Source organism: Gracilinanus agilis, chromosome 4, assembly GCF_016433145.1.
Source record: "Gracilinanus agilis isolate LMUSP501 chromosome 4, AgileGrace, whole genome shotgun sequence".
Taxonomy (NCBI): domain Eukaryota; kingdom Metazoa; phylum Chordata; class Mammalia; order Didelphimorphia; family Didelphidae; genus Gracilinanus; species Gracilinanus agilis.
The window spans coordinates 21,724,101-21,738,794 of record NC_058133.1 but is presented as its reverse complement, the minus strand read 5'-3'; the positions used below and the strand labels follow the sequence as shown (position 1 = coordinate 21,738,794).

General features: G+C 38.4%; 1 protein-coding gene across 1 annotated transcript in view; it reads left to right on the top strand.

Annotated features, from left to right (window-relative positions):
* The window catches only part of C8A (complement C8 alpha chain), an 88,456-nt gene that overhangs the window by 57,499 nt on the left and 16,263 nt on the right, over positions 1-14,694 (top strand). The window contains exons 8-9 of the mRNA XM_044673534.1: positions 3,820-3,936; positions 8,295-8,452. Coding sequence (XP_044529469.1) covers positions 3,820-3,936; positions 8,295-8,452 — 275 coding nt within the window. The remainder of the gene's footprint in view (positions 1-3,819; positions 3,937-8,294; positions 8,453-14,694) is intronic.

Sequence of the window (14,694 nt, the reverse complement as noted above, 5' to 3'; positions counted from 1 at the left end):
GAAAAATAGCTCAGAGGAAGACATCAGTAGAGGAGACAGAATCAGCAGCTTTCAGAATTTCCATTTCACAAGAAAAAAAAAAGGCTGGGAAACTGAGCAAAAAAGAAAGCCTAACCCTAGAAAATTTCTATCGAGACAAAGAGCAAAGCACAGAGTCAATAGGGGAGAGTGAGATCCAAGCAGTCACTTGCAAAACTTCAAAGAGAAATGGAAATTGGCCTCAAGCACTGGAAGAACTCAAAATGGAATTAAAAAATCAAATAAGAAAGGTCAAAGAAAAGTGGGAAAAAGAAAAAATGCTTAAAAAGCAAAATTGTTCAACTGGAAAAAGAGACAAAAAAAATACAATGAAGAAAAGAGTTACATGAAAAGAAGAATGGAGCAAATGGAAAAGGATGATCAAAAGGTCATGGAAGAAATTAAGTCTTTAAAAATTAGATTGGGCAAATAGAAACTAATGATTTTATGAGACATCAAGGAAAAATAAACAAAATCAAAAGAATGAAAAAATAGAAGAAAATATTAAATATCTCATTAAAAATAGATGACCTAGAAAATAGATTCAGGAGAGATAATTTCAGAATTATAGGATAACCTGAAAGTCATGACCAAAAAGAAAGCCTAGACATCATATTGTGAGAAATTATCTAAGAAAATTATCCTGATATTTTCTAATAAGAGGGTTAAATAGAAATTGAAAAAATCCATAGATCACCTCTGGTGATAAATCTAGAAATGACAACGCCTAGGAATGTTATAGCAAGATCAAGAGTTTCCAGGCCAAGGAAAAGTTACTTCAAGCAGCCAGAAAGAAATAATTCAAATATTATGGAGCCCCAGTCTGGATTACACAGGATCTGCAGTTTCCATACTAAAGGTCTAGAAAGCTTGGAATATGATATCCTGGGTGACAAATGAATTGGATTTACAACCACCTACCCAGCAAAAACTGATTGTATTCTTTTGTTTATATTCAAATTGTTTATATTCCTATAGGGAAAGATATCTGTAACTCTTAAACATAGTTATTATTGTAGTAGTTAGACAATTTATACATAGACAAAGGGTATAATAGTAAGCTATTTAGGATTATATGTTTTAAAAAATCTAGGGATGAGAAAGAACTTACATTCTATAAGAGATAACATTTCTTCATTCATGGGGTGGGGGAAGGACCATATGATCTCCAATGTCCCTTTAAGGTCTAGCACTCCTTATTTCTAGGCCCCTCGTATTACAGATGAATAAATGAAAGCCCAGAAAGGGCAAGGGGCTCCCCAATAGTTACACAAGTAATAAATGGCCAAATGTTGTGTTGAAACTTGGGTTTTTGACACTAAATTCATTGCTATTTCCTCTACATCATGGAAGACTTTGACTTGGAGGGAGAAGACCTAGATTCTGTTCTTTATTTTGGCACAGTCTTACTGAGTAGCAAGTTATTGACTTTCTCGGGGTTGCAGTTTTCTGCTAAATGAGAGTATTGAGATTGCTGATATCCATGACCTTACAGCCCTCCCTTCTATGAGTTACATAGCTTCCAAATGTTCGATAAGGGGTTCAAAACTAGGCTTTCCTAACTCCAAGTCTAGAATAACCCACTACACAATACTATCTCTCCACTATTTGTTTCCCTCTCCTTCTGTTTAACCCAGGGGTCGGCAATGTATGGCTCTTTCTGCAGGAGCCATGAAGTCAATTTTTTTTTCACGTGCTATTATAGGAGCGCACACTGTGAGTACTGTACGGCTCTCACGAAATTACATTTTAAAAAATGTGGCGTTTATGGCTCTCACAGCCAAAAAGGTTGCCGACCCCTGGTTTAACCTGAACTGAACAAGTCTAAGCCTGCTTTTAAATAATAACACTTCAGATCCTTGAAGATGCTTTTCTTATCTCCCCCAAATTCTCTCTTCTCTGGGCTAAATGTCCCCTAATTCATAAGACTGCTTCTCATCTACCATAGTTTATTGAATAAGAATTTTTCATGGTCAGACCTCTATTTTTGAAAGATTGCTTTGGCATCTGAGGGAAGGATAGATTGAAGAGAAGAAAAAGCAGGGAAGTAGGGAAACCCATTAAAAAGTTTTGCCTACCCACTTCCTAACAGGAACATGATGTATTCAAGATGGAGAATGATATATATATANACGGCTCTCACGAAATTACATTTTAAAAAATGTGGCGTTTATGGCTCTCACAGCCAAAAAGGTTGCCGACCCCTGGTTTAACCTGAACTGAACAAGTCTAAGCCTGCTTTTAAATAATAACACTTCAGATCCTTGAAGATGCTTTTCTTATCTCCCCCAAATTCTCTCTTCTCTGGGCTAAATGTCCCCTAATTCATAAGACTGCTTCTCATCTACCATAGTTTATTGAATAAGAATTTTTCATGGTCAGACCTCTATTTTTGAAAGATTGCTTTGGCATCTGAGGGAAGGATAGATTGAAGAGAAGAAAAAGCAGGGAAGTAGGGAAACCCATTAAAAAGTTTTGCCTACCCACTTCCTAACAGGAACATGATGTATTCAAGATGGAGAATGAGATATATATATATATATATATTATCAGACATAGCCAATGTAAAAATTTTATTTTCTTGATCATATATGTTTATTAAAATGGTTTAATTTTTCTTTTTTTAAAGCTGGGAGTTAAGGGGTAGCATGTATAGTCAAAAGAAAAAAGAAAGAGAAAAGGGCTGTTGATACTTTTTTTAATGTAAAAAAAGAAACTTTCAGAAAAAGAAAATGAATAAAATTCATTGAAGAAAATAAGACACCTGGAAGTATCACAAACAGAAGTTTTGAAATTTGCATGTTCAACTTAGTGTGTTTATGTATATATGTGTATGCACATACACCCATGTTAAACTTGAAAAAATACAGAACTATTAAATAGTCAGAAAAACCACTTTTTTAATTAAGGAAAAAGGGTTGAGTGCATTATTAGGCCTCCTTGCAGAGCATGCATACTGCAAGTCTTTGCAGAGTCCCCAGACTCTGGTTGCTCTGGTCACTGATCCCTGTGAGTATCACCATTTAGAGGAAAACTCCAAAGAGCCATTAAAATTGGGAAGCTTAAATACCCTTTTAAGCTAACTGGAGACAGAGGTTTAGAGAGAATAGTTGATTGGCTTTACAATGGTAACAAAGAAAATGAGGAGTTTCAGACAGGAATAACCAAGATCCTCAGAAAACTCCAGTAACAAGGTTAAACTTGAGATTTCCACCTTCAAGCTAACTAAACTGAGGTTTATCAGATCTCACAAGACTTTAAGTTTGGGGGTTTCTTGATTTTACATCAACAGCCATACATAATAAAAATACACAGTTTCCTGAGAAATTCTTTTTTTGGTTGTTTTTTTGTTCTACTGCAAATACCCATTGGTAATGGATGCCTAAATAATGAAAAAAAAGGTGATGAGAGCTTAATTTAAGATTGTGGCTGGTCCAGAGAAGCTTTAGCAACTGATGAGCTTTAAGGAATGAGTGAGGAAGAGGAGCTATGCATAACAATAAGATTTTGAGTCTGGGTGATTGGGAGGATGGAGATGCTTTTGACATTACCAGAGATTAGAAGAGGTTTAGCCCCATGGTCCATCTAGCCTAGTGAGAATATAATTGCCAAGAGAAAATCCATGATTTGGTCCTGGTTGTCCTTGAAATCAGCCATAAAATTTGTTTCTCACAATTTCTTGTGTTTTTAAGTAAGATGATTAATTCAAGCTGGATGACCCCTACTCTTTAACTCCACCCCCTTCCTTTTCCTCTATATCTCATCATTTGCCCTCTTCCCAATTTTTTCTTCTTTTTATAGAGATTACTGATGAAAGTGTAAGTTCCTGCTTTGGAGCCTCTCTGGGTATTCAATACAAGCAGGTCCAAGGTCAGGTGATGGGCTCAAAATGTAAGAAAGATGGATCCGGATCATATGGTGAGTCCCTTGCAAATGCCTTAATCACTTATCATGAAATCCAGTTTTCCACATCCATTTCCTCAGGATTTCCATTCAACTCATATCTGCACAATAATCCCTTAGATCAGTGATGGGCAACCTTTTGGGCTTGATGTGTCAAAATTCACCAAAAAACCAAGCCTAACTCGGGTGGTGTGTCACTTTGGGAAAAAAACCATAATTTCATGATATTTATAGTTTAAATAACAAAAATGTATCATTGTAATATATAGCTGTATTTAATAAACCAAAATAGGTAAATTAACATAGAATTGTCTTCCAAAGTGCACAGAGTGCACTATAGAAGTACACTACACTACAACAAATGTTTCATCCTCGGCATGTGGCCCCATACTTCTATGTATGGGGCCACATGCGGCCACGTGTCATCGAAAATGGCTATGCATTTCAGTGCTGACACATGTGTCATAGGTTTGCCATCACTGGCTTAGATAAACATATCCAACTAATGGACAGCCAGACTTCTAAAACCTCCAATGAAAGGGATCTTCCCCCTCTCCCAAGCAGCCTACTCAAGTTTTGGAGAGTTCTAATTTCTATCGATTTTCTTCTTTGCTTCAGGCTTACATTCATTTCTCAGCAAAGTCCACCTTTTTTCCTAGTTCTACAGACTGAAATCTAGTAGAGTAAGTCCAGTCCTTTTGAAGATCCTTAGACTCATAAATAGAGCTGAAAGGGGCCTCAGGGGGCATCTAGCCTAAGGTTCTCATTTTACAAATCAATTAGCTAAAGTAGAGAGAGAAATGATTAGTCCAAAATCACATAGGTAGTGAATGACACTGTTAGAATTTGAAAAGAATTCTCTGACTTCATAGCAAGTGTTTGTTTAACTGTAAGCTATCTCTGAAGACAGATTCCTCAACCCCTCAAGTCTTCTCTTCCCTAGGTTTAGTCTCCAGTTTCCTCATCCTTTCCCCAGGTGGAATGAAGCCAAGTTCCTTCAAAACAGAATTCACTCCTTCCTCTGCATATTCTCCAGTTTATCGATATCCTTTTTAGAACGTGGTGCTCAAAGATCTGAACCTTTCTCTTAATAAAAAGAAAGCTGTCTTAAGAGCTCCCCTCCTCTCCTTCTCCTTCTCCTTCCCCTTCTCCTTCTCCTTCTCTTTTCCCTTCCCTTCTCCTTTCCCTTCCCTTCCCTTCCCTTCCCTTCCCTTCCCTTCCTTTTTCTTCTCCTATCTAATCAATGACAAAGTCCTGTCAATTCTATATTCAAAGAAATCTATTACTTTACATCCAATTTCTGTCAACATGATGAGAATTCTTTTACCACAAAAAAATTGTAGCTAAGCTACTAAGTCAATTTGGGGATTGTTATCTGGGTCAAGAGGGAACAGCCCAGCCAATGAAATTATATATAACTCGATTAACCAGTATTTATTAAGAGGCTACTTGGTGCCAACCACTGATCTCTTTGAAATGTTGAGGTATTGATGAGCCTAAAAATCAAAACTCCAGCCCCAAATATTTTCTGCTCTCTTACCTTCCCCCTATGACAAACCTAAAAATGTTTCCCAGCTGAAGCTATCTTAACACCTCCTTGAGAAATGTTTATTACCCTGATGAATATTTACCTCCTTTGGAATGTTTATTACCCTGATGAATATTAACCCCTTTAATGAATGTTTGGCCAGGTGCTTCCTGACCCCTGATCCTGAAACCCCCTCCCCAGGTGCTTCCTGACCATCTGTCCCTGATACCACCTTGATAATTATGTATGCACCAACCCCCTTCCCCAAACCTTTCTATATAAACCCCTGGCTGAAGAGGCCTTGGGGTCAGACTGGCCAATCTTCCTCTCTGCCACTGACCCTAGCTTCTCTGCTAGAAAATATATGGGCCTCTTCTTGCACATTGCAGTGTCAGTGTGATTCTTCCTGTCACGACCCAATTTGGGTATTAAAATTTGGGTATAACAGTATAATGTTATGGTCCCATTGTTTGGGAAGCTTTCTGAGGGCAGTGACTGTGGATCATTGAAATTTTTGTCTCTTTCAGTGCACAGCAAAGTGATCTGCACATAGTAGGCCCTAAATAAATATTTAAATTTGAACTTAAGCTCACTTCTATTGGAACTTCTCTGTCTTCTCTTGGTTATGCTATCTAGTGACTTAGGTAGTTTAGGGGTGAAACAGGAGGAGATGTAGAGTTGTAGTCAACAGCTGTACCAGGTGAAGCCATGAATAATTAAAATATATTACCAAATAGCTGATTCAATTTGGATCCAATTTCAAGGTAGTTCATAGAATCTGAAACCATTCTTGATATTTCCTAAGCAATAAGTATTTCCTCAATTCAAGGACCTATGGTTGCATCAGAATGAGTTAGACTTCCCATGAAATAGATCATGACTCCCTATGTAACTTAGGAAATAGTTTTTAAGAACTGCTATGACTAAATAACACAAAACAAATATTCCAGCAGCCAATCTGGGTATGAGCTCCACCCTTCTAAAAAATAAAATTAATATAAAAATATAACTTTAAAAACATTATGGTTTTTTAAAAAAAATTTATTAGTAGCCAAGAGAAAATAAAGCCACATGTCCTGCTAGATTAGGCAGTTGGATGGGAAGCAAAGAGGAAGTGAAAAACCAGCCCCTCAGTTTTTATCTCTCTGTCTACATCATTGTGCAAGACAAGAAGCCAGTGGGCTCAAGGGAAATGTAGTTCAAGTACCTCTAAATTTCCAGTAACACACCCAGTCACCTCCCATCTATGCTATACTCCTCCTGGGTCCAGATATACACAGTCCAGCATTGGATCCCTACATACCTTTCTCTTCAAGTCTTCAAGAACAGAGTTTCTATGAAATTTGATTCAATTCTATTTCTGCCTCTCTATAACCCCCACCAAGAGCTCCTAATTCTACCTTCTGGGATCTAGAAAATCAAGGCTCTCTTTTACATGGCAGCCCTTCCTCAAAATGAATCTTCTAGGAGGAATTTACCATCTGGAGGAAGGGGCTTTACTGGTAAAAGGATCTTCTAAGGTGAAAAGGCTTCTGGGGAATGGTAAAGTTTGTAGTCAGGAATAGAACTAGGCAAGAAGGTAGTTGGATTCTCTCCTCTGTAGCCACCAATAAAGGAAGGGCTGGGGGAGCAGTAGGAATTTCACATATGTGCCAACAATAAGCCACAAACTCAAGTGGCATAGAATAGATGCTAATTATACATGATAAGATTGGCATCCTTGTATCTAGGGAGGGATCCCCTCAGCTAGTTCTCAGTTGTGGTTCCTTTATTATTATCAATAACAATGAATATTCTTAGAGTAATGTTTGTAAATTGCTTTTAATGTGTTATCTCATTTGAACTTCACAACCATCCCAGAAGGTAGATATTATTATTATTCCCATTTTACAAATGAGAGAAGTAAGACTGATAGAAATTAAGTCACTCACTCAGTGCCACATAGCTAGTGATTGACTGAGGCTGGATTTGAATTCATGTGTTCCTGACTCTAAGTGCAGAGTTCTATGCCTTTCTTGAGCCCCAGCCAATTAACATTCACTAGCCAATTAACAAACATGTATTGCCTACAATATGCCAGGCCATGTGCTACATACTAAGGAAAGAAGGGTTTCCAGGGCAGGGACTTCTAGCTGAATTGCCTCACTTGGTCATCATAGAGCTAAGTTCTTGGAGGCTATGGGCACACTAGCTCAATCCTTTCTTATGTTGCATTTTGCCTGGTTTTTGACACAGTTCAGTCCATGTGTATAGAATTTCCTATTGAGTCCAGTCAGAAGAATGATCTCCTGGTCATAAACTCTATCCAAGCAGAGCCCAGGGGCAGGCCTAGATGGGATTCCCATATTGGAAAGTTTCAAACACAACAGCAGTGGAATGCATGTGATTACCCTCTTATCACAAACCCATTTAGTTCATCTCCCTGATATCACTGTTATCTTTGTGAGAGTAGGATCAAAGTCTCCTCCAAGCTTTGTATCTCTCCTCAGAGGACAATGTCCTTCACACAGTAGGTATTTCACAAAATCTTTGTTGAAAGAATAGATGAACAAATCACTTTCATTACACAATCTCTGAGCCTACCTAGTCTTTCTTTGTGTTTCCAATGGTCCCTTTTCATACCATTAAAGCACTTATTGCATTTAATTTTGCATATAATTCTTTAGAGTCTGATCGCCCCACTCTTAAGTTCCATGAGGTCAGGGTCTAAGTTTTCTTTAATTTCCCTCAATTCCTAGCAAAGCACTCTGCAGACATTGGGTACATAATGAGTTGGTATTTTTTTTTTTTAGCTGAATAGAATTTACATTAAATGAACTGGCTTCTATTTTTCATCTCATGGCAGATAAGTCTTTGAAAGACATGGGTGTTAGGGACATTATATCACGTGTGCGTGGTGGAACCACTGGACCAAGCTCTGGCCTCTCCAACAGCTGGACAGCTGAGACGTATCTTTCCTGGGGGAGGTCGTTAAAGGATAATCCTGCTGTTATTGATTTTGAGGTAAGTCTTTTCTCAGTTGAAGAAACTCCATGGCCAGAAGGAATGAAAGTGAAGCAGACCAAATCATTTCATATTTTTTATTATGAGCCCATCAGAGAACAAGATTAAATGTAACGGGGAGCTGACCTGGTAGCCTCCCCTTTGCTTCACCAGAGGGAGTCCATTTCTCACCCACAGCCCCTGAGGTGAACCAGACAAGAAACTTCATATCTGGTCACCGCCTCAATCCTTCTCTGTGGGACTTGGGAAGTAAGGCACTGATAACTCCAAGAATGTCCTCAGGCTTGGGTTCCTTTCTATCACTATCCTTCTAATACCCAGGGGAAACATAATATGCAAATAAGGAAGGGCTGGTCTATCCAACTGAGTGTTCCATTTAAAATCTGTCCTGATTAAAGCTTTTGAAGGCTAACATAATTGAATATCCAATTCACCCATTTTATATTTTAAAAAATGTTTAAGTATGTAAGGGTGTGCTTGGGGGGGCAGGGAGGCTAGCAAGAATATGGCCAGAGAATCAAATGAGGCACAGTTAGAGATGACACTAGGGCCCTAGTACAGAGTTCCAGAGATAAAGTTGTAAAGTCCTGCAGAGCACCATTGCTGATCTGGGTATGAAGGAGGCAAGTGAGAAAATGACCTTCAGATGAGATTTGCACCCCACTTTCAGAGTTCTCTCAGAGGTATGCTAGGATGATGATGAATTGCAGTGACGGATCACAATTAGTTTTTTGAGCCATTTGCTCACAAAGGTTTAGGGCAGGATGAAGAAGTAAAGAAAATTCTTTTTATTGGATGTTCAGAAATTAGTGTAACACTCTAGTACAAAGATCAGCTGATTTTAAGCCTGGGTGTTTGGGTACAGTGTAATGGCTTCTGACTACACCTGGTTCATCCCTCTTGGGCTGTCAGTGTTTGAGGTTTTTTTTTTTTTTTTTTTTTAACTGACAGCTGTGTGATCAAGTGCATTCATTGAGTCCCTAGTTAGGAAATTCCCTAACATTTAAGCAGAGTTATGCTTTCTACCTAACATTATCTCTCTTTGTCTCTCTGTCTGTCTCTGTCTCTGTCTGTCTCCTTTCTCTATCCCTGTCTCTGCCTCTGTAATACCTGATCTCTTTGTGGTAGAGGCAAAATTCCACTGATTAAAAATGTTTGGGTAAGAACAGTTGGTTTTTATTATAGTAACTATGGATAGATAGGTATTAAAGGGGACTTTGGGGAAAGAGCTGACCTTTTCTTGGGATATCTATTACCTGGATATATGCTCCAAGATACCTGTAGAATCAACAGCTTTCCTTGATATCTCCTTTCTCTGTCACAACTTAATATTTTTTTTTATCCCTGAAAAGTGTCCTAGTATGACATGTTTCAGCCTTTTCAATTCCAGTTCCTCGGAAACTTTCCCTTTGGTTCTGAGCCAGCTTGCTTCCTTTTATTTATTTTTTAAAGAGTATAACCCAGTTTCTCAGATAATGGTTTTGATTGGCTAAAGGAGATATACAGAAACTATTCATATTCTCTTCCTGATTATTTGATTTAAAGAAAAGATAACAAAAATAATTACTTTAAATTGGATAGAATAATCAGTGGAGCCCCACCCTTACAGGTATTGGTGGGAGGGGAAGTGGTATAGAATATGATTATAGTGAGCCTTGGTGCCAGAAAAACCCAAGTCCAAATCTTGCCTCTTATATATACTAGTAATGTGACCTTAGACAAGTCATTTAGTCTCTCACTCCTCTAGGCAAATTTCTTAGACTATAAATTACAGAAAAGGAATGGACCAGCCTTTGTAGAGGGAAGAGAACCCCCTTATCTGGGTGTTCATATACCAGTGAAATAAGAGCTCCAATACCTATGCTAGGCTTATACACAGGTAAGAAAGAATTGCACAGTAGCTAGGAATACTTGAATTCAAGTGTTCTTCATTCTTATACTTGATAGTTGTGTGGCCATGGGCAAGTGACTTAACAAGGCACCAGGCAACCCTAAGACTGGAAGCTGTTGAATATTTGCTGATCTGCATTAAAGAAAGATGTTTCCCGACACTGATGAAATCTCAGATCTGTTTCCAAAACCAACACAAACTTATTTGAAATGGAATAGTTGTGCTCCTTCTTTTGAGATATACAAATATATCTTAACCAAGGGTCCATTTCAACACTCTTGTTTCAGTGATAAATGAAGGGAAAACACTGTATGTGTTAAAAAGAAGCAGCATGGATCAACCTTAATTTTGTTACTCTGCCAATAATTGAGAAACGGATGTTTCAGGCTCCTGAAATTTGTGGAGTGGCTAGAAATTGCTATCACTGAGTGATGAGTGATTTGGGCCTAAACTGAAAAATTCATGTCCACAGAATTCTGAAAACTTTCATGGCCAAAAGCCAAATTTTGTGCTTTCCTTGAAGAAAACTTCAAGGTAGAGATTGAGAATTATGGTCTTGGTGAACAGTAAATATATCACTTGCTGTGTTCCCAAGGAAGATTTAAGGACCCAACGAAGAGGAAGACTTGGAGGAGGTGAAAAGTAAAGCAAATTTGTCAATATGTTCAGAGAGTGGCTGGCTGATGGGATAGCTGGCTGGCTTCCTACAAGGGTAACTCTCTTCATTGGTGTATCAATCAATCCATCTAGGTGTCAAGTAACACTCAAAGGGCTTGGATACATTAAAAAAAAAGGAAATAATCCCTGCCCTTGGGGAGTTTGTATTCCACAGGGTGAGACGACAAGTACGTGTATGAGTATATACAAAATATACTCAAAATCAATTTGAGTTATTTTACTTATGGTGAGAAAGCATTTGCAACTATGGAGAATGGAGAAAGCTTTCCTATAGAGGTAGATGAGAGTCAGAAATTGTGTCTCAGGTAGAAGTTTAGCAGTGGCTTCAGTTGTAAATCATATTTAATCCCAAGACACTGACCTGTGTTGTTCAATCTATAGCACAATCCCATGTTCTCCCTAGTCTTGAACATTATCTGTGGACCAACAGGATCTCTCCATGAGAGATTAAAAGTGTATCGTGCCTCTGTTGGCTTGGTGATAACTACCCCTTGACAAAGATAGGACATAAATAACCTGCTCCACCAACAATGGGGGTTAGACCAACATACACTACAGTATTCCAATTTCTTAAAGGATCAGTTCCTGTAAGTATTTACTTTTAGCCCATGTACTCTGAGCTATGAGACACCAAAGGATTTGTAAACAGGTTGAGAGAGGGCAGAGTAAGAGATAATAATAATCGACATTTCTATAGCCTTTTAAAGTTTCCCAGGCCCCTTATATGCCTTATTTCATTTAATCCTCACAATAGCCCAGGGAAGTAAATACTGTAAGTATTATCGTCTCTATTTTATAAGTGAGGAAAATACCACTCAGAGAGGTTCAGAGTCATGGAGCTAAGGCTCATAGATTCCATTCCAGGTTTCTTCTGAGTTTCAGTTCAGTACTCTTCACTATATTATGACCATCAATAGTCAGGGCCCCTTTGCTGCCTCCTATGAGCCCATGCTGCTGCCATGATAACATCTTCTTACTTCTAGTAGCAAGGCACTTTTATAGATGCTGGTGACTATAGCTCCAAAGCAGAATTCCTAGGACTAGAGACTACAGCTAAGGTTAAAAACCAGCATTCAAGAATCATTGGTATATGGGGCGGAGGGGATCAGCTGGGTTGCTCAGTGGATTGAGAGCCAGGCCTAGAGATGGGAGGTCCTAGATTAAAATCTGGCCTTAGACACTTCCTAGCTTTGTGACCCTGGGCAAGTTACTTAACCCCCATTGCCTAGGCTTTACGACTCTCTGCCTTGGAACCAATACAAAGTATTGATTCTATGATGGAAGGTAAGGGCTTTTTTTTTTTTTTTAAAGAATCATTGGTATAAACCTGTTTAGATTAGCTGCCAGTCCTGTGAAAATATTAACAAGTTTGATGTTGTATGCATGAGTCCAAGGAATCCCCTAGGGTTGATTATAATGCTCAGCTTTTACCCTTTTAGGGAGATAGTATATTTATGGGTGGAAATTGATACTCTATATGGAAGCTTGTGTGAGATTTAGAACAACCAAGAAAATCTGCCCCTGTGTATCCAATGTACTGTAAATGTGAGGATATTTCCTTTAATCAGGACTTTCTGTAATAATTCCAGGAAGATATACCTTGTTTTCTTTTTCCCCAAGACAGCATAAACTTTTGACAGTCATTTCCCTGGTGTATGAATTTCTACTTGAGCCAGATTACTAAAGTGGGCATCTCAAAAAGACCAGTGGTATCAGCTGAGTCTGTTAAGACTCAGGACTGTGGGATCCAATGGCTCCATCAGGCTCTGGTGAGAGCTACCTGCAAAGGGATAGTCCCTTACAGCTGCATACAAGTATAAGGTTGTCTGCCAAGCCAACAAGGTCAGCACTCTGGTCAGCAACTCACTATAAAAGCTTCAGAGATTGACACTTAGCTTTTCCCTCATACTCCTAAAGGCCCTAGAATCAGAAGTGAACTTTGTAATTGTCTTTATATGTGGGAAGGACTGCGAAATAGAAGACTTTTTCTGTTTGGTCATAGAAAGATGAAGTATCATAGAGGCAATGTGGGAAAGTTACAGAGATACAAATTTATACTTGATACTATAGGGATAGGGAGTAGATCTGTGTTTTCTTTGATATAAAGAACCCCAAATGAGAAATTACATCTACTAATTCAGATAGGTACTTTCTCATTGACTTATGGAATTTGACATGCTACAGCATTGAGAGGTTAGGTGACTTGCCAAGAGTTCAGTGGTAAGATGAAGCCAGATATTCTTGGCTCAAAGGCTACTTCAGTATTTAAAAACAAACAAATAACTTCTTCATATCCCTAGGCAACAATTGAATGGAAGTGGAAGGTTTCTCATTACTGGAGGCCTTCAACCAAAGGAGAGTTGATCACTTATTGGAAATGCCACAATTAAGTCATTTTCACTCATGTTCAGTTCTTCATGACCTCATTTGGGGTTTTCTTGGTAAAGATACTGGAGTGGCTTGCCATTTCCTTTTCTAGCTCATTTTACAGATGAGGAAACCAAGGTAAACAGGGTTAAGTGACTTACCCAGAGTCACATAACTAGTAAATGTCTGAGATCAGATAGGAATTCAGGAAGATGAATTTTTCTGCCTGCAGATCTAGCACTTTATCCACTTTGCCACCTAGCTGTCCCAGATGTCACAGAGGACATCCTTATTTAGGAGGGTTCATCTCCCAACCAGCTCATGTCTTGAACCTCACTATTGTCTCCAGTAACTCATCTTTCAGCAAGATTGAAATTCACTCCTTCTCACTGTCCCCTGGCCATGGGATTTCTCCTGTCTCTTATTGGAAAGGGTACAAAGTAGTCATTGGAGAATTCCTCCATGGTCTTTCATTTTAAGAGGCAGATCTGTGCAGCCATCTGATCTCCCATCCAACTCTTGGGCTTTATTTTACCCCCCTGTTAGATTGTAAGCTTCTTGAGGGCAGGGATTATCTTTTGCTTTTCTTTGTGTCAGTGCTTTGAAGAGTATCTGACACAGTAGATAGTTAATGTTTATTAACTGAAGAAAGGCAGATAAGTCATACTAGATTCAATTTTATGACATTTTATAATTCTCTGATATTAGATCTTAGAGTGTTAAATGCCCTTATTTTTAAGATGAGGAAACTGAGGTTCAAAGAAATTCAGTTATTTGCCCCAGGTCACACAGGGAACTTCTTGTGAGTATTGAGTTTTCTTAGCCAGAATTTCAGAAAAAAATAAAAAGAGGAAACAATCAGGTTAAGACTTTATGGAGATGGGAGCTTGAAACCAACATTGAAGGATGACTAAGATTTATTTGGGCAGGTAGACAGGAGACAGTAGGAGAAGTCACTTCAAATCCCTCTGGCTTCAATTTCCTCACCTATATTTTTAGTCAAAGTATCTGAATTTAAATTCTGTCCCTCTCATTTTTGACATTTGTTACTTTGGACTTCAACTCTTTGAGCCTCAATTTCCTCATTCATCCATTGATGTGATAACTTGGATTGGAATCTTGACTCTGCTACTTCCTAGATGAAATAACAATATTTCATCTGATTAGTTTCCTTGTCTATATAGTGAATAGTTGGTTTAAGTGAACTTGAGGGTCCCTACTTTCTATAATTGTTCTCTAATCTTGCCTTTCTCCCTAAGATTGTGCTCTCTCTCTCTCTCTCTCTCTCTCTCTCTCTCTCTCTCTC